Consider the following 20,969-nt stretch of genomic DNA (forward strand, 5'->3'; position numbering starts at 1 on the left):
TAAGTATTGAATGTAATTTCTGCCAAAGATGCCAGTATCCTACAGATTTCTGAGTGTTCTTTTGCCAAATGTTGTTTTCTGTTGTCCTGTGTTTCCTTTCACATTCTGTAGCAGTGAAGAAAAAAAAAAAAGCAAAAAAAAAAAAATGAACAACACCCTTCTCCTCTTTCCAAATCGTAGCAATGCGTTTGAGACTGTGTCCAAAAAGATCAGTGTTGACTGGACTAGCATTGTTTTGGAGAAGAAAGGTCAGTCTCTGTGGCCTCCTGAGGCAAGTGCTCTAGGTTGCTGAGCTGCCACCTTTAACTGCCTGCAGCACCATAACCCAAACAGCAGTTGGCATTGCTTGCTTTCCATGCCATGTTTTTGGTTTTGTTTTTTTTTTGCCACTGCACTTCATATGTTTTCTTGTCAGTGGGTTTGTCTCCTCTTAAATTTATAAGCTACCAGCAAATCCTCTGTGAACACTCTTAAGTCTGTCTGTACTTACTGTCTTTCTATAGACTTTCCACAAGTCCTTTCTCACATCTTAAGTCAAGATTTATAAAATTTTGCTGTGTGAGTTAGGCTTAAGAGACCATAACACATGAAAGTGATAATGCTGGGGAGAGAGATTATGGATCCACACTTTCATGTTGCTCTCCTCATGGTGCCTGTTACCTTTGTCCTTTGTGTTAGGTGCTGGTATCAGGCTGAGCCTCTGGTTTTGGGATACCATGTGAGTTGCCATCATCACTGGGTTGAGTCTTCAATTGCTGTGATTTTATCTCTTCTTCTGCAGTCATAGTTTATGTGAGGTTGCCCTGGTTTGGGCCAGGATAAAGGTAATTTTCTGTCTTGTACATTTGCTTTCAGCTAAGTCTCTTGAACGTAGCTGCACTTGCTGAAATTAACAGCAAGTTTCTCAGACAGTGTCTGCTCCTAGGACTGATAACACTTGATGTTTATAGTTACAGCTAGAGATTGGTGTGCAGAGCCAAGGACACTGCTTCGTTCTGAGGAACATTTTACTCTCCGGAAGGAAAGAAGGAGTAAAGAGGTCACACCTGCAGCCCTCCTTAGGGAGGAACAGACAAAGATAGGTGGCCAAAATTGACCAAACAGAGTATTCCATCCCATACATGTCTTACTTAGTATAAATTTGAGGGATCACGAGGGTCAAACCCCTTCCTTCTTCTTTCCTGCTTCCCCTTCTTCACCTGTCCGTGTTTGCTTCAGCATCCTGGGAGGATTCCATCTGTTCTTCTGCCTGTGGTCCTGATCCGTGCCAGCCCATATCTGTGTGTTCCTGCCTCCAGCTCCTGACTGCTGCTGACTCCAGGAGTCCAGCCTGGACTTTCCCAGGGCTGCCCTGCAGCCTCAGTTGTGATGTGAGAGTTATAGGGTGTAAGGGGTGAGGAACATGGTATATCAATTTTCCTGTATATTTGTATATATTTAGTAATTTTTCCTTATTATCATTACTGTTTCATTAAAGCTGTGTAGTTTAGTTTCCAACCCATAAGTCTCTCTCCCTTATTCTCTCTCCTTCCTTTATCTGGGAGGGGAGGGGGATAAATAGAGAGCATCTGGCATTCAGTTTGATTGCTGGGCCAGTGTTAAACCATGACAGAGGTATAATGCAACTCTGCATCAAAGCTTTGTTTAGTTTTGCTTTAACCAGGCCAGTCATGTCAATTAACACTTTCAACTTCATCATCATCTGTCAGACTGTGACACCAGAGGGTATTGAAGTAATGAGAATATCTGTCTATGTGAAGTGGCTTCTCATGTACACACTAAGTAGTTTCTTATGTAAATGCAATGAAAAACGTTTCACTGAGACTAAGTAGTGGTTCTTCAGGAGTAACATCATTTGCTGTGCGTACAGTATTCTAACACATACATAAATTTATTAGTGACATTTTAGTACAGACATTAGTAACATATTCAGATAGCAGCAATTTGCTTTAATGTTTGATTATCAGTTCCCCTGTTATTCACAGAACAAGCTTTTATGAGTTAATTAATGCAGCAAATTTTAGTCTTCTTAGCTAATATTGTAGACAAAATGTTACTTTTCATCCAGGATCTTTGATCTGTGTTCATTGTCCATTTGCTTGTTATCTGTTGAATCTGTTCTTTCTAACAAGCAAATAAGGTCATTTTAGCATAAATAATCCGTAATTAAATCTGTGGAAACCTTGAAATGCAGCAGGCACAGCGCCACAGCAATCAGAACTATCAAGTTATCTTGGCACAGTCAGTCTTATTGTAGAGCACTGTTAATGAGCCTGCAAAGCCCATCTCAGTTTACTGACTTATATAAGCCATTGTCATGGGTTTCACATGGAGAAGTTTGAACTGGGACTCAGGCCTCCTCATATGAACATATCTTAAATATAATCAGCGTTTATTCCTGGTTCAAACAAGTTGTCTGCAGGGTACAGAGGGATATAAACTTATAAGCAAATGAGTTTTGGTTTTCTTGGTAGTTGCAAATAACACAAAAGTAATAATAAATTTACTTTTTATGTTGGCAACATGTCTGTTGATTCCCTTTGCAGTCTGATTATAAGCCTCCTTACTGAGTGGCATTTATGTTTAAAAGACTTCTTCCTTTCACGTTCTAATCTCTCAGTAATTACTCAAATTTCCAAATTTCCATAAGATTTTAGAGAATTAGGAAGTCCTAGGACATTAGGGAATGTCCTTGCATGGATGTGTAAGTAATTAAAAAACTGTAAATGTTGAAAGGCTGAAATGGTTGACCTGCAGAAAGGCAGGAAGTCATGATGGATTTCCACCACTTTCTACCACAGGCACACTTGAACACACTCTGGTCAGGACTGTAGTAAGTCAGTTGTTACAGGATGCAAATACAGATTGAGCTGGCTTATAATACAGGGTTGTTCAGGGCTATAAAGACCGGGAGTCTCTGAAGAAGTATGGAACTTCCTAATAATAAGTTGCTGGCCCAAAAATTTCAACTGAGACTCAGCTACAGCAGTGGACAGGAAGGTTTCTGTCATTACATTAAAAAAATGGTTTTTTCCTCTGTGGACTGTTAGGCTTAGAAAAAAAGATCTTGGCATTTGTAATAACTCCATGAAAGTGCTGGCTCAGTAGGAAAAAAATGCAAATTACAAGGAGTACTTGAAACTGAAGAGAATAAAAAATAATGTTTCCATTGGAAATGACCTACCAACAGCCCTCTAATGCAACTGCCTGAGCCCTTCACGACTAACCAAAAATTATAGCATATTATTAAGGACGTTGTCCAAATGCCTCTTGCATGCTGACAAGCTTTGGACTAGGAGCACCTCTCTAGGAAGCCCATGTCAGTGTTTAACCATTCTCTTCATAAATAAATGCTTCCTAATGTGAAGTCTGAGCCTCTTCTGACGGACCTTCTCTATTCACAAATAACAGCTGTAGGAGGGCATCTTTCCTAGTTGGCTCACTGCACTTGTGACAAGAAGTTACCTTCTTCAAACTTTAAGGGTTTCTCAGACTTGCTCATCATAGCAACATGATATTCCCAGCTGATACCTGGGAATTCGAAAGACCAGAGATGCATTTTCCCCATCAGGACAGATTGATGCTGACAGGCCCCAGCATACCCTGTGTCTTGGAAGTTCTTCCATGGTTATAAAACACATAAGTTTTGATGGAGACACCAGTCCTGGAGCCAGGTTGTATCTTGAGCTAGTCTGTTTCTTCTGAAGTTTCTTCCTGTTACTGGGACAATTCAGAAAAATACTAACTATGCTCCTGAATTTTTTTGCATTCTTATTAGAGCCCTGTCACCTCTTTTGATTGACCTTAGAGATTTTGTTGCAACATCATTAGTTGATGTTGACATGAAAGAGCAGGAGTGGATGATAGTCTGAATGCTGTACTAAGCTATTTGGTCACTGGTGAAACCTTTAATTCAGGCCCCAGGGAGGCATCAGACTTCTCTGGAAATACAGCCTGGTCTCTGTTCTCATGAACAGAGAACAGAATAGAAACCACCACCTGGAAATGTGTTCTGTAAGTACGTGGCAAAATCAGGTGTGCTTCTCTCATCTCCATCCAGAAAATACACAGAAAATCGTGGAGAGACCAAGTGGAATGGAAGGGTGATTTAGAAGGGTGAGAGATAAGTAATGGATTCTGTATGAGCAACAAATAAATTATATATTTATGTGGGGAAAGATGGAGTTACAGCCTATAAAATTAAAGACCTGTACAAGGCAAATGGGGGGTGATCTTGAATTCAGGAGCAGCTGCATACATTGACTCATCAGTAGGCGACCCCTGTCAGCATGAACTACTTCATTCCAAGGAAGCTGTTATTGTCTAATAGTATTTGAATGGAATATCCAAAATGGGAAGAAGAGGTATGACTACATTTATCTTATCCCCTGTTTTTTTTCCTGGGCACCTGGTGTTGTCAGAGTATGTCAGGCTCTAACACTTCTAGCACACTGGTTCATACTGCCTGTAGGTAACTATTACACAGCTGATCCTTTCCAGCCAGTCTTGGTCCTGGCTGCTTTCTAGCAGGGACCTTTTTTCATGCTTATGCATCAATCTGAGAAGATGACAAAATATGTCAGTCCCCTATGTTGTTTGTTAGGTGAAGCTGCCTTGTATCATCTTTTTCTCCACTTGTCTTCCCTAATTCATTGATACATCTAGAGCAAATAGTTTGCAACCTTTTAATTGACAGAAAGCAGAAATGCATGCTTCTAGACTTGTTTCTGGAGTTACTGGTGGTTTTTTTGTGGGGTTTTTTTTGGTTTTTTTTCTGTAGTAAGGGCTGCCTTAGTATTTCTAACTGTTTACTGAAGGAGCTGATAGAAAAATGGCACTAGCATTCTGAATTTGGGAATTCTAGTTGTGATGGAAAAGACATGTTTTCAACAGTTCTATAACAAAGACAGAATCATAGAACAGTTTGGTTTTTAAAGATCCTTAAAGATCATCTAGTTCCAATCCTCCCTTCATAGGCAGGGACATCATCCAACCTGGCCTTGAACACTTCCAGGAATGGGGTCTCCATAACTTACCTGGGCAGCATGTGTCAGTGTCTCACACTAGAAGAATTTCTTCCTAATAGCTAATCTAAGTCTACCATCTCTCAGCCTAAATCAGTTTCCCCTCGTCCTGTCACTACATGCCCTTGTAAAGAGTCCTCCAGCTTTTGGGGTGCCTTTCAGGCCCTCTTCAAGTACTAAGAGGCTGCTGTTTTCTTCTCCAGCTGAACAACCCCAATTCTCTAAGCCTGTCTTCATAGGAGCAGATGCTTCAGCCCCTGGGTCATCTTCATGATTCTCCTCTTGACTTCAAGAGCTCCATGTACTTTTTGTGTTGGGGGCTCTAGAACTGGACACAGGTCCCCAGGTGGGGTCTGACAACAGCAAAGTAGAGGGGGAAAACACTTCCCTAGAGCTGCTGGTCATGCTTCTCTTGATGCAGCCCAGGGTACAGTTGGCTTTCTGTGCCTTTTTTTGTAAAACTTCCTACTTGGCTCTGCCTACCTGTCAGTTTAACCATTAACCTGATGTTATCAGAGGTCAATTTCATCTCCAGTGAGCTACCACTAGATTGTTTTTAGATGCTTTTGAATAAACATGTGGCTAAAGAATATGTAATATTTGAGCATATTGTTTGGTGAACTTTGGTATTGTATTAGCTGACACTGTGAAAATGCATCTCAGACTGGAGAACATGTGCTTGTCTCTTTTTACTACGAGGAGGAGGTTTTACACATTGAATTAAAGCTTAGTGTTCTTTGCTTTATCTCTCACATCTGGGATGGTGCTGAGCAGGTTTTTGGTTTAGTTTTTTTTTATTGTTTTTTCTTTGTTTGTTTTTGAGCACTCTCTGAGGATCAGTTTGATGCCAAGAATCATGGATCCAGACTTTTTCTGTTTGCCACGTATGATGTAACTCTTGTCACTAACATTGAATGCCAGCTTCCACTGCATGTTTTGTTTTGGTATCTTGTGGAAGAATGACAGAGAATAGCTGTGTATGTTAGTTGTGAATATAAACTTGAAAGTGAAGGATGCTTTCTTGGACTGGAGATTCTTATTTTAAGGAGGTGTTTTCCCACTGCCTTCCTGTAACGTATTGATGTTCTAGAAGTTTGCCAGTGTATCTGCTCATTGATCATCACTGCTCACACAGTTAAGCAAGATGTGGTGTTATCTTGGTCATTTTGGGCATTGCAAAGTAGATACTTTCTTTAGATTGTATATGTATATTTAGATACTATATATATGCATATTTATACTTAGATACATATAAATACATATCTAAATATATCTAAGTATATTTAGATACATATGATTTACTTGAATGTTGTTAAGCACACATTTACACAGCTTTTGTTCTAGCAGCACATGCAGGAGCATATATGCCTTCATCCCCTCCATATGTGTATGTCATGAAGAGCAGATTTGCTCTTCTTTTGTGCTATTCAGTTGTAGTGTCAGTATTTATATTGGCAGTAATTTTTTACTTGAAGCTTTATTATTTTGGGCTTTAGATTTTAATTTTTAGAGCTCCCTCTTTTCCTCAGGCCCAAGACAAACATGTTTTTCTTCCGTGTAGAGTGACTTCAGTCTGTGTTGCCCTGATAATGCATTTTGACAGCTGTTGCCTCTGCTTTGTGCTCTCTAATGGAGGGGTGACAGCAGGCATTGTTGTGTTTGCAAACCAGGCCTGCCAGCCACACTAATGGTAAGTACCTTGCAAGCAAATATATAGGCTCAGCTGGAAACCAAGCAAGCATGGCTGTTTTGAGGTGCTGCTCCAAATGAAGCTGTTTGCTTGTGATTAGAAGTTTCTGGAGTGTTGTGCATCTTTGCAGGTGTCTTGGCCATAGCACTGTCCGGAGCAGCCTGATGCACCTTGGATTTTAACTTCGATGCAAGAAATTGTAGTCTAATATTGTCCGCTTGATCTTACTTATACTAAAATAAGCTGAAACAACTGACAAATAGTGTTTTGCTGTCTCTAAATTGTTTGTTCAGTCAGCATGTGTAGTCCCTTCAAAACAATGCTTTAATGCCTAGAAAACCTCAGAGTTATTATTGGAGTTAAGTAGCTTAGCGGTCTCTCAGGATCTTCTCTCTTTAGTCTGCTGCCAGTCTTTACTGTATAAGGTTTAATAATCCTGTCAGCTAAAATGTATTAATCTCTGTTGCAACACTAGTTAAAAAGAGCTAGCTAAGAGAAAGGGTGTGTAAAGGTAGACTTCTTAATCCAGCTTCTTTCAGGATGAGCTGCTATGCATTCCAACACAGCCTTCTCAAACAGGTGGTTGTCCTCATAATTTTCTGGACCTAAAAGTTTCTTTGGCTGGTCATTTAAACAAATTCCTTAATATTGTGCATGGATGCTTGGGACATCCTTATAAATTCCTATATATTTAGGATGCCATTGCCTGCCAAGGTGGCATGCCCAGACTTTTTTCTCTGGACCACTTGAATTACTTTGATGGAGTGTAGGTGGAGCACTACACTTGCAAAGCTTTGAAAAGTGTGTGTTTGTTTGTAGTTTTTAACCAAGCTTAATTCTTCATCTGTGCTTCAAGAGGTGCACAATAAGATTATAGATACCAGAGGATGCACATGTAGGGTTGTTTTTGTTTTCATGAATCACTGAAGACACCCTCAGTCCTTCTAGGTCGCATGGCTGCACATATTTTGTCATGGCTTCTATCAAGCTGACTGACAGACATGCTCAAGAAATTGGTGAATGTATCACTGATATATTGAAGCCCTTTATGTGGTTTGTTTATGCTTTATCCTGCAGTCAATACACATTCTTTAGTAAATGAATGTCTATGGGACACTACTTCTCCTCTCCTCTTCCTAGCTGATAGGGAATGTCTCCTTGGTTTAGTGAGTATACTTGGAAAAACGTGAGGCTTAAAGCTTGACTCATTTGTATGAATCTGAGGAGCTGAGGGTTACTAGATAGGCTTGTCTGCTTTCTCATGTCTCATTCTTGCAGAAAATATTACTACTTTGTTTTTCACTGGTGGTTAATTTTTCTTGAATTGTGAAGACTATTTCCTTTTGTCAACTTGAGGACATGTGGTAGTGTTTGTAGAATTTGACCAAGACCTATTTCCAAGAACTGTTTGTTTGATAACTTGATTTAGCACCAATCTGCACAATGTAATGTGCAGCAGATACATGGAAATCTGCTTGTGTAGTAACTCTTGGGTGGCTTTACTGACTCTCTATTCAGATCATCATGTGGCAATTTGGACTGAGTGTGAAGAGGTGTACATGGGAAAAAATATGTGGTTTTTGACATAGCAACAGTTTTTTCAGTGTATTTTAACTCAATGTTCTTTTATTGGTAATGTTATAATGAGTGACATGTATTATGATTCATGATTAAAAGAATAGAGTCTTAGAATGGTTTGTATTGGAGTGGAGATTGAAGATCATCTTGTTCCATCTGCCCTGTCATGGTCAGGGAAGTCTTTTTCATTGTGCCTGTGTTGTATGTTCTTAATATGTTCCTTGGTGGAACAGCAAAGAGAGACTTTAGGAAGGTTTATAAAGTTCTGATGGACAGCAATATCATAAATGTAAAAACTGCCCTCGAGTGAGGGGGTTTTAATAAAAAACATTATTAACTATTAATAATTTGAATATTTTGAATTATTCAATGGATAATTATTCTTCAATACTGCAAATAATTCAACTACTCAATGTTTTTTCACTGATCTGCTTCTGAAAAAGACTGATGTTGTTGTTGACCCAGGAAACTGATGAGAGTTGTTTCATCTTAGAAATGAACATCAAACTGGAGTAATATAAACCTCAGTAACTTTCTTTGTTGTGGGGGTTGTTCTTGCTGTGGAACCAATGTGAAAACTCTGAGAGCTTTTTGTTATCTCAGTTCTACAAAGATATTCCTGCTAAGCTACAGTTAGGTTGAAATGGCATAGCTTTAGGCAGTGGAATTTTGTTGGTAGTTTGTTTCTGCAGTTCTCAAATGACTGTGTCTTCAGACCATGTGAGATACTTCTACAGACTGGAAAAACATCTGGGTCTGGAGGGAGGCTGTGGGCATGGTTTAAAATGGCCTATTTAAATTTATTATTAAATTTATCTTGATCCAGAAACTTCTTCCTTTCAGAACTTGTTTAAAGAAAAAGTACTTTCCTGAGGATGACAGCAAATAGCCTGACAGAAGCAGTTTCTGAAGAATGCACTGAAACCCCCCTTCCCTCAGTTAACCTGAGACAGAAACTGTGGTTTCTGATACGCTTACCTGTGTGGAAGGGGGTTAATATGCAAAAGAACTAAGTGTGTGGAGTCTGTTTTCACTGGCAGCTGGCTGAACATGAGCCAGCAGTGTGCACAGGTGGCCAAGAGGGCCAGTGGCATCCTGGCCTCTATAAGGAATACTGTGGCCAGCAGGACCACAGAGGTGATCCTGCCCCTGTACTCATCACTGGTGAGGCTGCACATTGAGTACTGTGTGCAGTTTTGGGCCCCTCACTACAGAAAGGACATTGAGCTACTGGAGCATGTCTGAAGGAGGGCAATGAAGCTGATGAGGGAGCTGGAGCATCTGAGGAGCATCTGGGTTGTTTAGCCCAGAAAAGGGGGCTGAGAGGAGACCTTATTGCTCTCTACAGCTACGTGAAAGGAAGTTGTAAAGAGGTGGGGCTCAGCCTGTTCAATGCTAGGACAAGAGGTAATGGCCTCAAGTTGTACCAGGGTAGGTTTAGATTTAGTGTCTTCAGTGAAAGGGTCCTCAGGCATTGGAGTAGGCTGGCAAGGGCAGTGGTGGAGTCACTGTCCCTGGAGGTATTTAGGAGTCATGTAGACATAGTACCTTGGGATATGGCTTAATTAAGGACTTGTCAGTGTTAGGTTAATGGGTCAACTCAATGTTGGAGGAATTTTCCAATCAAGGTAACTTTGTTATTCTGTAATTCCTTATAGGAGAAGGTCCTTGGTCCTTCTAGGAGAAAAGAGACACTGTACTTCTCTGGAAGTAGGTCCGAGTTGTATTGCATTGATTGGATACTTCTGCTGTACTGATGTAGTCATATGTGTTTGGTATCCTTCAAACGGAGGAGGAATAATAACAAGAAACACTACCCTGTAGGAACTGCCTCAAGCTTAGTTCCCTTTGGGCATCTACTCCAAAGTCTATATAAAGTGCATGTTATAAAGATGTAATAGGCAAAATGATTAAAACTTAGACATGCAACTGGTCACTGACTGTACTGTCTGTTTTCCAAGGTGGAGAAAGTACACAGAGGTGAGCAGATGGATGGACTTCTTTATCCTGCTAAGAAAACCTTGCCAGTAGCAAAAAGTGATACAGAGCAAGAAAAGGCATCTCAGAATGTTACTTCTTCAAAAGTTGAGCCCTTATTAAAACCAAATAAGGAGACCACACCTGCATCACTTACTAGTGACTTCAAGCAGAAAATTGTCAACATCTTGATGAAGTATTCCAGTGGTCTTTGGGCTAATGCACTGCCCAAAGTCTACCAAGACACCTACCAACTAAAGTTTCCAGAAAACATTCTAACTAATCTTGAGTTGCTCTCAGATGTATGTGTAGTGGACTATGTATCTGATGTCCCCAGGAAGGCCATCCTCTATGCTAAGCCCCAGAGGTGCATTGATGAAAATCTGAATGTAACTGAGAAAGTCCAGAGGCATGATGGTGTGAAGGCAACAGCTGAGCAGCAGTATGAAGAATCCAAGGGCCAGTATCCAGAGAGCATAACTGTACCTCCTCTAATTATTCCATCAGAAGGATCTGTGTCTGTCCTGGTGATTGAAGTGAAAAACACTAATGAGGTCCTAATTAGGTAAGTTTGTACTTCAGAATCTATCTTTTTTTGCTTACTTATAAATCCACATATTCATATTGTGCAAGTCTACAATAAGAAAGCAGTTAAACAGGAGGTTGCAGGATTTTTCTATTTACTTATTTTGTTAATGAAACTTAAGAATCCTTATGTGTGCTTAAACGAAATTTTTCTAAACCTTTTTCTGTACTGATCGTTAGCTTTTCTGAGAATAAAAGCAGATTTTACTTGGCATTGAGAAACTTTTAAAAATAACACTACTTCAACATATCTTAGTATTCAGATACTGCTGTGATACTTACTAAAATATTTTTTACGTTTATAACTGGCCTACTGTTAACTAAGTGTGACTCAAATGTGTTCAGGTTACACTGCAGTTTTGACTTTCAGGGACAGATGGGCTACCATCCAGCAATAAAATACTAGTTCTCCTTGGCTGGGTTTCTAACCAGTCCAGCCTCAGAGAGGGCAGTGTAAGAACTGGATTGTAGTGGCTATCTTACATATATATTATTGTACTCTTTCAGAAAATACCACTATAAGCTTTCCATACTTTTTTTTTGGAGGGGGGAATAAACACAGAAATCCTAGCAGTTCTTTAAACATACAAAACAAACAAAAAAACCCCAACGCAGAACCAAACAACTAACCAATAGGAAACCCACTTTCTATGGAGGATATTTAATTTCTAGAGTTATTCCAAGTTGAGTCTAATCTTTAGAAGTCTTATATGTCACTTCAAAGGATGAATTAACAACTGTGTAGTTATATGCTATATTGACAGATGGTTTTTTTTCACACTAGTTTTTTTCAGTTTCAACTTGCATTAGGTGGTTTCAGTCATTCTGAGAGGTCCTGGTTATGATGAAATAAGTATGTGTGCAGTTTACTTATAGATCTTTTCACTGTGAAACTAATACCATGTTCCTCATTCCTGTTTGGCTGTTCAACACACTGGCCTTAGGACTGAAATATAGATATCCTTTCTATCTATGAGTAATGTATCAGAATACTCAACTCTGAACTTTCTCTGTGTATTGTTTTAGTTCCTTGAAGTCATGGAATCTTAATGGATGATGATCTGTGGGGAAAATCCCCATATTTGGGAGTCACGAGAGAAATTCTCATTTTGAAATGTTCCCATCTTTGTTTTAGCTGCTAGCCCCATTCCTATATTGTGCTTTATCTGTATGATGCCTATACATTTATTTTGTATACTGGGCTTAGCACAAAATACAATTTTAAGGCAAGGTTCTTTATCATCATTAGCATTTGTACTATCTCCAGCTGGACAAGTCAATCATTTTAGTAAAGAAGAGAAGCTTGAATTTGTGAATCATCCTAAGCTTACAAAAAGAAATAACAGTAGAAAAGAGAAAGAAATCATCAAAGAAAAGAGACTTTATGTTTTAGGCTGCTTCTGTGAAAGCTGTTTGAGTTCAGTCTATGACAGGAAAGAGGATAAAAATGTATAATGCCAGGAAATAGTCAATTTAAGATGCGTAATCATCTGTATGTAGTGCAACTGAAAGTTAGACCTGATGCATGTTCATGTTTTGTATTGGTGAGAGGAGGAACAAATTATCTGTCTCTTATTTCCAGCTTGCTATACAGATGGCACTTAATTCTGCAAAACCTTTTGCTTCTCACTGCATGGCTTTTAATTCTGGCAGCACTGATAACTTGCTTTATATGTGCAGGACCAAATCTTATCTTTCTGGTTTTTTTTCTTTTCTGTTTTTTCTGTTTTTTTAGGGATGTTTCCACTAATCACCTGGGGCAATGCTTCTTTTCTAAAGAATCTGGAAAGTAATTTTTCAGTTGGTTTTGGGCATCTAAAAACTTACTCTGTGTGATGCTCATCTCTTTCAAGAAAACCGTGAATGAGGCAGGAAATTCTGAAAGTTTCTTCTGTTTTCTGTTAAAGATATCCTTACTTTTCTGTTCAATATCTTTATGAAACAAAAATTAAGAAATAAACTTTTAGGTAGCACCTACTTGTCTGTCACCTCACTCCATGTCCATTATGAAGCAGATGAGTGCTTAAATAGAAAAAAAGGGGCCATCATTCTGAAAAGCAATATATAACTGGATGGCAAAGTAGCCAGCTATCTAGGAAAATGAGGGTTCCCTGGAATGGGATCAGGTTTAACATAATCTTTACAAAGTTAAAATAGTACTCATGGAACAGACTCTGCACTAATCCTGGGCATATAGCAGGCCTTCAGAATAAATGTAGATTTTTATAGGGTGGTAATCAAAACTGTGTGATAGAAGTGAGCAGCACCGATCTCTCCGTGAACAAGTTGAAACAGTAGCTTCTAATACAAATTTGGGAATAAATTTTTCTTTTGTTTGCTCTAATCTGACTTGTTTCTGAAGCATTCAGAACTTCCCATTTGGAGTTTTTCAGTAAATGTATGTATTTTATTAAAGAAGGCTTATACAAAATAACTGCTTCAGTATGAATGATAAGGACAGCAGGTCAGAAGTAAACAGTACATGATTTGACAGCTGATTTGTAAGGTTATTGTTAGGTTTTTATCAACTTTAGTGAAAACCTGATTAAACTGGTGTTTGTTAATGTCTGAGTAGCTTCAGGGGTGCCATATTAGTTCTCCTATATACTTGGTCCCATATACTGCTCTGCTCTGGCCATCAAGTTGCTCTACCTGATTGTAATAATCAAGAACTTTTACTAAAAAAATAATTGAGCATGTTAGATTAGACAGCATTGGACCACATTCAGCTAACAAACATACTGTATTTAATGTCAGTTACTTTTCTCTGTCCCAGCTAATACGAAGAGAGTTTGGATACTATTGTCCTTAGAAATTGCATATATCCATAACTTACTCATGTTCATTTATGCAAATAAATGTTCTTACATTTTTATTCAACTTTTTCAAGTTGCATCCTAATTCCTGTGGTGTTTTTTTTGTTTGTTTGTTTGTTTTGTTGTTTTGGTTGTTTTCGTTTTGTTTTTTTTTCAATACTGTAGGTATGTGGGTAAAGAATATTCTTCTGCACAGGAACAAATGGAAGATGACATGAAAGCATTCTATAGTCAGAACAGTACAGTGTCAGCAGCTCAGTCTCTGAGTGTTGGGCAGCTTGTTGCAGTACATGCTGAAGAAGATGCCTGGCTGCGTGCTCGGATAATTGCTCTAGAAGACAACAGAATAAAGGCAAGCAATTACTTCTTTTGGCACTTGCAGAAAGACTTAAAACAATCTTGTTTTTTAGATACATTCAATTCTTAAATATGCTGCCTTAGCATTCTCTCCTTTCGTGCCCTGAAATACTTCTATTTTCAGTTCAATGGGAAATTAGGACTTTTTTTAAGTTATGACAATCAGCTAAAATTAAATGGTATTTCACTTTATTTTCTCCATGTTTGAGTTTTGGGGCTTTATTTTAGGTTTTATGAGAAGCTGTGCCCTATGGCACTTTTGTATTGAAAATGTACCTTTGTTAGTCTTAGGAGGAATGGGCATAGTAGCACTATTTGGAGTGAGACAGAGGAAGGAAAAAGGAAGAACAAGATTCACTTGTGAGTGGATCTTGTTTGAAGTCTCGTACTGCATTATCTATTATAGGCACTGAATAGCAAGACAATGAGAAGGTTATACTTGTGCTGCCTTCCAGCAGATATCAGTTACATGTGGTGTGCATTTTAACTAAACAGGGTGTCACAGTTTAATGCTGGCCTGGCAATTAAACCAAATAACAGACATTCTTTATTAATCCCCCTCCCTGATAAAGAAAGGAGAGAGAATAAGGGAGAGAGATTTAGAGTCTGGAAACTAAACTACACAGCTTTAATGAAACAGTAATGATAATAAGGAAAAATTACTAAATATATACAAATATACAGGAAAATCGGTACCACGTACCTCACCCCTTACACCCCATAACTCTCACATCACAACCAAGGCTGCAGGGCAGCCCTGGGAAAGTCCAGGCTGGACTCCTGGAGTCAGCAGCAGTCGGGAGCTGGAGGCAGGAACACACAGGTTCAGGTTGGTATGGATCAGAACCATAGGCAGGTGAATGGACAAAATCCTTTCAGGATACTGAAGCAAACAAGGACAGGCAAAGAAGCAGGGGAAGCAGGAAGAGGTTTGACCCTTGTGATCCCTCAAATTTATACTGAGTAAGACGTGTATGGGTTGGAATACTCTGTTTCGTCAATTTTGGCCACCTATCTTTGTCTGTTCCTCCCTAAGGAGGGCTGCAGGTGTGACCTCTTTACTCCTTCTTGCCTTCCAGAGGGCAAAATATTCCTCAGAGCTGAGCAGTGTCCTTGGCTCTGCATACCAGTAACTGTAAACATCGAGTGTTATCAGTCCTAGGAGCAGACACTGTCTGAAAAACTTTCTGTTAATTTCAGCAAGTGCAGCTACTTACAAGAGACTTAGCTGAAAGCAAAATTACAAGACCAGAAAATCACCTTTATCCTGGCCCAAACTGGGACACAAGATTATTCCACGCCTCTGTTAAACTTTTACTATGCCAGGCAGACTCTTCTTGCTATCTGCAATGAAACTATAACATATGACAGAGCTGTAAGAGAAATTAAAATCTTTTTCTTTCTTCTCCTAGCTAAGTGATGTTTTTACCCAGGGCTGCTTAACATGCTTCTGAAGTTCATACATTTTGTAAGTTAGTAGTTATTAGAGCTGAGGTTTTTCTGAAAGTTAGTATAGTTTTCAGCTGGAACCTAGAGGGGAGTGTCAGAACTCAGTTCTGTGACACTGTTGTGTTTAGAGATGTGGCAAGGACATCTGTAGCAAGCTTAATTCAGGTTTCTGTCTATCTGGAGCTATCAGCCAAAAGAAGGCTACTGCTTTGTTGCAGTATTTGCTGATTATTTTTTGTCACAGTCTTCAGATATCCTTTTCAGTGTTTGGTATGCAGGCTCTTTGCAGAATCGAGTTTAGAAAAAACTTGTAGAAATCACCATCAAAGCCTTCCTTATCTCACTTTAGCTTCAGCTGCTGATCAGCAGTTTCACTGGTTTCCTTAACTGACCATGGTATTTGTGTCAAAGTTACTATAAACATAAATCAAAATTATTCTCCTAATGCTGTAAAAACAAAAGGTAAAACATAGACTGTCACTTGAGTGGTGTTTGACTTCTCAACATTTTCAAATTTTTACAAATAAAACTTACTGCTTCATGGCCTTTCTTCATGTGGCTTCATGTAGTATGTGCTCAGTCCTTCCTATTGAGAGCTGAGATTCTGTGGAACAATTGCAGAGGATGATGTTACAGTGATCCTGAGAAGGCCACTTTACATGAAAACTCTGGACATTCGCAGTGAAATAAACTTGAGCTTAATGCTGTTACATAATAGTAAATTAGTGAAAACTAATTTGGCTGTGGCTACACAGAGAATGTCGTAACCAAACACGTTTTTACCTAGACCCAAGGAAACAATATTTACAATTGTATTCATCATCTTACACTCTTATTCCCTTGTCCATTATCAGGTATGCTATGTTGATCATGGCTTCAGTGAGTTTGTTGAATGCAGCAGCGTGTACAAACTACAGAAACAGTTCCATTCACTTCCCTTTCAAGCTGCAAAATGTAAACTGGCAGGTAAGAGAAGGCCAGAGGTGACTGTACAGTTTGCCATTTCACAACTCATGGATTGAAGTGTCTCAGTCTGGGAGCTTTGACCCTTGTTTGTAATAACTGTATGTTAGATTTTGTCAAATACAGCTAATCTAAATAAACAGGAGTAGCCATGGAAAGAAAATAAAACAGAGGAAGGAAGAATGGGAAGGAGTTTTATAAAGAAACCTTGGTGTTAGAAGACCTTGGTATCCAGTATCTCTGTGATTGAATTTAGTTTTTTCTGCAACTTGAATGTCTTTGTTGCTTTAATAAATGCAAGCTTAAAGAAGTAAAAGGAAATGTTTGCTGTTGTGTGAAGCAGTGTACTAGCACAGCTCCTTTCTCCTTACCTCTCCATCTCTCCCCCAAGATAGCTCTCTGTTAAAAAGGTGGAAATCAAGCAGAATGCAAGTGGGTGTTTGCTACAACTTTTCTGCAACATCCTGATCCTGATCCTGGTTCCTGTTGCAAACACAGACATCCTTTTTATTTTTCCCCTTGAATACAGTGATACACAAAAAGTATGGTGTGTCTTACAGGACTAGAAGTCTTCTGTGATGATCCTGTCCTGGTAAAGACTGTGGAATCACAGACATGCTCCAAGATACTTGCTGTGGAAATACTAGAAAAGAGTGATATTCCTCTTCTTGTTCTCTATGACACTTCTGGAGAAGATGATATCAACATCAATGCTAATTGTCTGAAGGCTTTATATGACAAGTCCCTTGAACTTCACCTACAGGTACCATTTTCCTGTTTCCTTCTTAATTCTTTAAAAATCATTGACTGCTAATGTCCTGTGTGTGCAAAAACCAGTACTCAGAAATGTGCTAAGTTTGTATGTGCGAGTATTTTTTCCTCCCTTTCTTGTCAAAATCTTACTGTTACAGATAGATGCACTGTATGCAAATGTCAGAGTAACCAGTGTATTATCTGATGGAAGCCTATATTGCCAAGTGCCATCTAAAGGTTTGTCCAGCCTTTCTGAAATCTTGCAGAAATTAGAAGACTACTTCCATTACAAGGTAAGCTCAGTGGTGAGAGAAATGGTAAAGCCATGCAGCCTTTTTTCAGTGTATACCAACCATTTTTGTTGCACATAAGCTCAAGTTTATAGACTGTTCTGTAGATACAGACTGTTCCGAAAGGCTGTAAATTATTTTTGTAGTACTTTGAGGTGCATCCTTCAGCATGTAAAGCCTCTTTTCTTTCTCATTCACAAGCTGTCTCTAAAGCTTCAGTCATTACTTAGAACATTCATTGAAAAGTTAGAACAGCAAAAATATGTCATCGTGGCAAATTTCCAGTGGAAACTGCCAGAGAGATAGTAGGCCTGTGGAGGTACTGCCATATTCTTTTTCTGGAAGTTTTACGTAAATAATGGTTTTGAGGTGCCTAAATACCCTGGCCCACAGCACACCACTGTAAAGTGGCAATAAAAGCAGTGTAGCCGATGTCATCTTTTTAGCTTGGCTTCCTTGGAGATTTGATGGCTTTGATGTGATTGCTGCATATCTTCTCCTCACATCCTTGACTTTTGAATGTTGTGGCTAATTTCAGCTAGAGCTGATGGATAGGATGGTTTCAAAAGTCTTCACAGAATCACAGGATTGTTCATGTGGTCCAGCTGTTAACCTAACTCTACTGAGTCCAGTGCTAAACCATATTCCTAAGCACCACATCTACACATCTTATAAACACCTCCAGAGATGGTGATTATCGCGTCTCCATGGGCAGCTTGTTCTAATGTTTGATAACCCTTTCAATGAAGAAGTTTCTCCTAATATCAAACCTGAATGTCCCCCAGTACAACTTGAGACCATTTCCTCTTGTCAGTAACAGTTGCTTGTAAACTGTGTAGAAGAGACAGATCTCCACCTCACTACAACTTCATGCCAGGTAGTTGGAGAGAGTGCTACAGTCTCCTCTCAGCCTCCTCTTCTCCAGATTAAGTTGGTTTAAAATAGGCACATGTCAGAGAAGTCTGACATTCCACTAGCCATTTGCAGAAACATGCAACAACCCTTATTAGAAGAAATCTTAGAAACCTAATTAGAAGAAATCTTGAGATAATTTAATTTGTTCAAAATTCAACTGATAATTAGAGAATCAAACCATGGAATCCAGGTCCTTGAGGGTCTTGTGAGCACTGCATTTTGTGTAACTACTCTGTCAAAGTGTTTTTAGGGGTAGGAGCTGAGCTTTAGAACTGTTGTGGAACACACACACCACCTGAAAATACTTTTTATTGAACATACCTCCGTTATCAAGACTCAGTTTCAAGCAATCTAAACACTGAAGGGAAGTGTATAGAACTGTGAAAAGTTTAGCAACACAAAGGCAGTCAGCCACACAGGTATTTCAAAGTTCAGAGTTTCTGGATGCAGTGTATGTTGGGGTGTTCTTGCTATCAAAGAGAGACTTTGACACCCAGAATCTTATAATATCAGTCTGTATATGGGGTAAAAAGATGCAGTCTTGACCTGACAGCTTATCTTGAGGGGTTTCATTTTGCCTGAGAATTTAAACAAACTAAGATGTTGATGTGACTTCAAATTTTTATAGTGTGGCTATTGTCTTGTTATATAATTTAGAATCATTGTGGTCAATGTCATCCCCATGAGACTTTAATTGGTTTGGTAGTAGATTTGGTTTATTTAATATCTCAAGAAATTATGTAATCTAGAAATATAAGGTAGGAGCTAGTTCAGTTGTCTGACACAGCTCTGAATTGCTCTTGCTTTTCAGAACATTAAAAGCAGTGGTCAGTGATTTCAAAGTGTGGGGTTTTTTTCCCTGGCACCTTATGTTCTCTCAGTTTCCCTGTAAGGTACAGAGCTTGAAATTCAGGCTTTTCTGATTGGGGGAGCTTAAAAAACAGGGTAACAAATGCTTCTGATGCCAGGAGGAGACGTTATATTTGAAACACATTTTTGCTTCTCAGAACAGTTTATTCCATGTGTGGCTTCTGAAATGGTTTGATGAGGGCCAGATAGTAATAAGTCCACGCTTTTTAACTTCTGTTTTTATATTTGCAGCAGCCATCTGAGTTCAATGTAACTCTACCTTTCTGTGGCAAAATCTGCTTGTTTTCTTCCAAAGGAAAATGGGCACGCGTAGAGGTAAGAAGTATTTGAAGAACAGCTGCAGTTTTCCCACACAGAAATGGCTCTTCTCTTTGTTCAGCTAAATCTGAGTCCTTACCTTCCATGAAACTTGTTATAGTTTGTGTCACTGTTGTATTTTAATCTCAAAATTATGCTCCTGCTTTTTTCTTCCAGATAAGAATTATTCACACTCGGCGGACACTTGATGTGCAGTTCATGGATATCGGCACAATTGGGACTGTGAAAGTATCAGAGCTTAGAGAAATTCCACCACAGTTCCTGAGAGAAGTAATTGCCATACCTCCTCAGGTATAAAGACAAGTTAGAGATAAACTACACCAGATCTCCTGGCAGTGTTTGTAGTGTTGCTATATGTTTGATAGCATTCAACACTGGAGTGTGTTTCATTGTGCATCTTTTCCTGAAGTAAATCAGAATGCAGTTCTATGCATCAACAGAATGTTATGTATGTGTAATAGCACTGGTTTTGCATGTTCCTCTGCCTCTTTCTGCTTGTTGTACATTGTTAAGTGTGTGACCATTAGTGCAGCTGCTGTGACTAGGAATTGGTGGACTAATTTCCAGATCAATAAATTATACCTTGTATACTTAATTCTGTTCTTAGGCTATAAAATGCTGCCTAGCAGATCTGCCTCCTAACACTGGCATGTGGACTCCAGATGCAGTGCTGTGGCTGAGAGACACTGTAATGAATTCTCCTGAATTTAGCATGAAGGTAAGTAGTCAAAATGCCCCTATGACTTGAAATCCACAGGGCTATTGGAAGAGTAGTAAAAGGGCAGTGCTAGAAGCATAACCACTCACCAGGCTCATCTTTGTCACAGAAGTTTAAAAGTCTGTAGTCCACTTTTGGACATAAATTCTGTACAAAGTCCTTTTCTTAATACTTCTGGCACAAAAGTTACTTGCTTAAGCCTGTGAGAAGTTTCTCTTTTTCCCTCAAAAATTTAGCAACTGGTTGTCTTTACATTTTGCTGTGCCAATCTCAGCATGAAGCTGGAGTTATTTTACCAATTGATAAGAAAGAAATGCAGTTGTTAGTGTTTCACCACATGAAAAGATACAACCAGAGCTTTAATCTTTATTTTTATGCCTGTTGTGAGCATAGCTTTTTCTCCTTCTGGTCTTGGATAGGAGCATTAGTTTTTGGTTTTTTTCTAATCCAACATGGTTTAGAATCCACTATTGTATACTTAGAATTTCTGTTATCTTTGAAATAGATTTTTTTCCTATCCAGTTTAATTAATTTAAAGCACTCTCCTAAAGGAAATCTATAGTAGATACAGACTAAACACAGCTAATTTCCTTTTAAAAATATAATTCAAGATACTGTCACAGCACTTTGAAAAAGCATTTTTGTAGCTTTCCTTTGTCTTTTTGC

The 20,969-nt window shown here is 38.9% G+C and overlaps 1 protein-coding gene and 1 long non-coding RNA gene across 15 annotated transcripts in view; both read left to right on the forward strand.

The window, feature by feature from the left end:
* TDRD7 (tudor domain containing 7) overlaps positions 1–20,969 on the forward strand; it is a 40,880-nt gene that overhangs the window by 15,533 nt on the left and 4,378 nt on the right. For 12 of the 14 annotated variants that reach the window (XM_071732271.1, XM_071732267.1, XM_071732270.1 and 9 more), the window contains exons 7-14: positions 10,254–10,834; positions 13,836–14,022; positions 16,331–16,442; positions 17,000–17,202; positions 17,351–17,485; positions 19,499–19,582; positions 19,742–19,876; positions 20,193–20,303. In XM_071732271.1, coding sequence (XP_071588372.1) covers positions 10,254–10,834; positions 13,836–14,022; positions 16,331–16,442; positions 17,000–17,202; positions 17,351–17,485; positions 19,499–19,582; positions 19,742–19,876; positions 20,193–20,303 — 1,548 coding nt within the window. The remainder of the gene's footprint in view (positions 1–10,253; positions 10,835–13,835; positions 14,023–16,330; positions 16,443–16,999; positions 17,203–17,350; positions 17,486–19,498; positions 19,583–19,741; positions 19,877–20,192; positions 20,304–20,969) is intronic. The other 2 variants (XM_071732269.1, XM_071732276.1) reach the window with 1 other exon arrangement.
* LOC139790419 (uncharacterized) lies at positions 9–10,246 on the forward strand. The gene is made up of 3 exons (XR_011723481.1): positions 9–248; positions 6,586–6,714; positions 7,792–10,246. It is a non-coding gene; the product is annotated as an uncharacterized lncRNA (long non-coding RNA).

This window comes from Heliangelus exortis, chromosome Z, assembly GCF_036169615.1.
Source record: "Heliangelus exortis chromosome Z, bHelExo1.hap1, whole genome shotgun sequence".
Taxonomy (NCBI): domain Eukaryota; kingdom Metazoa; phylum Chordata; class Aves; order Apodiformes; family Trochilidae; genus Heliangelus; species Heliangelus exortis.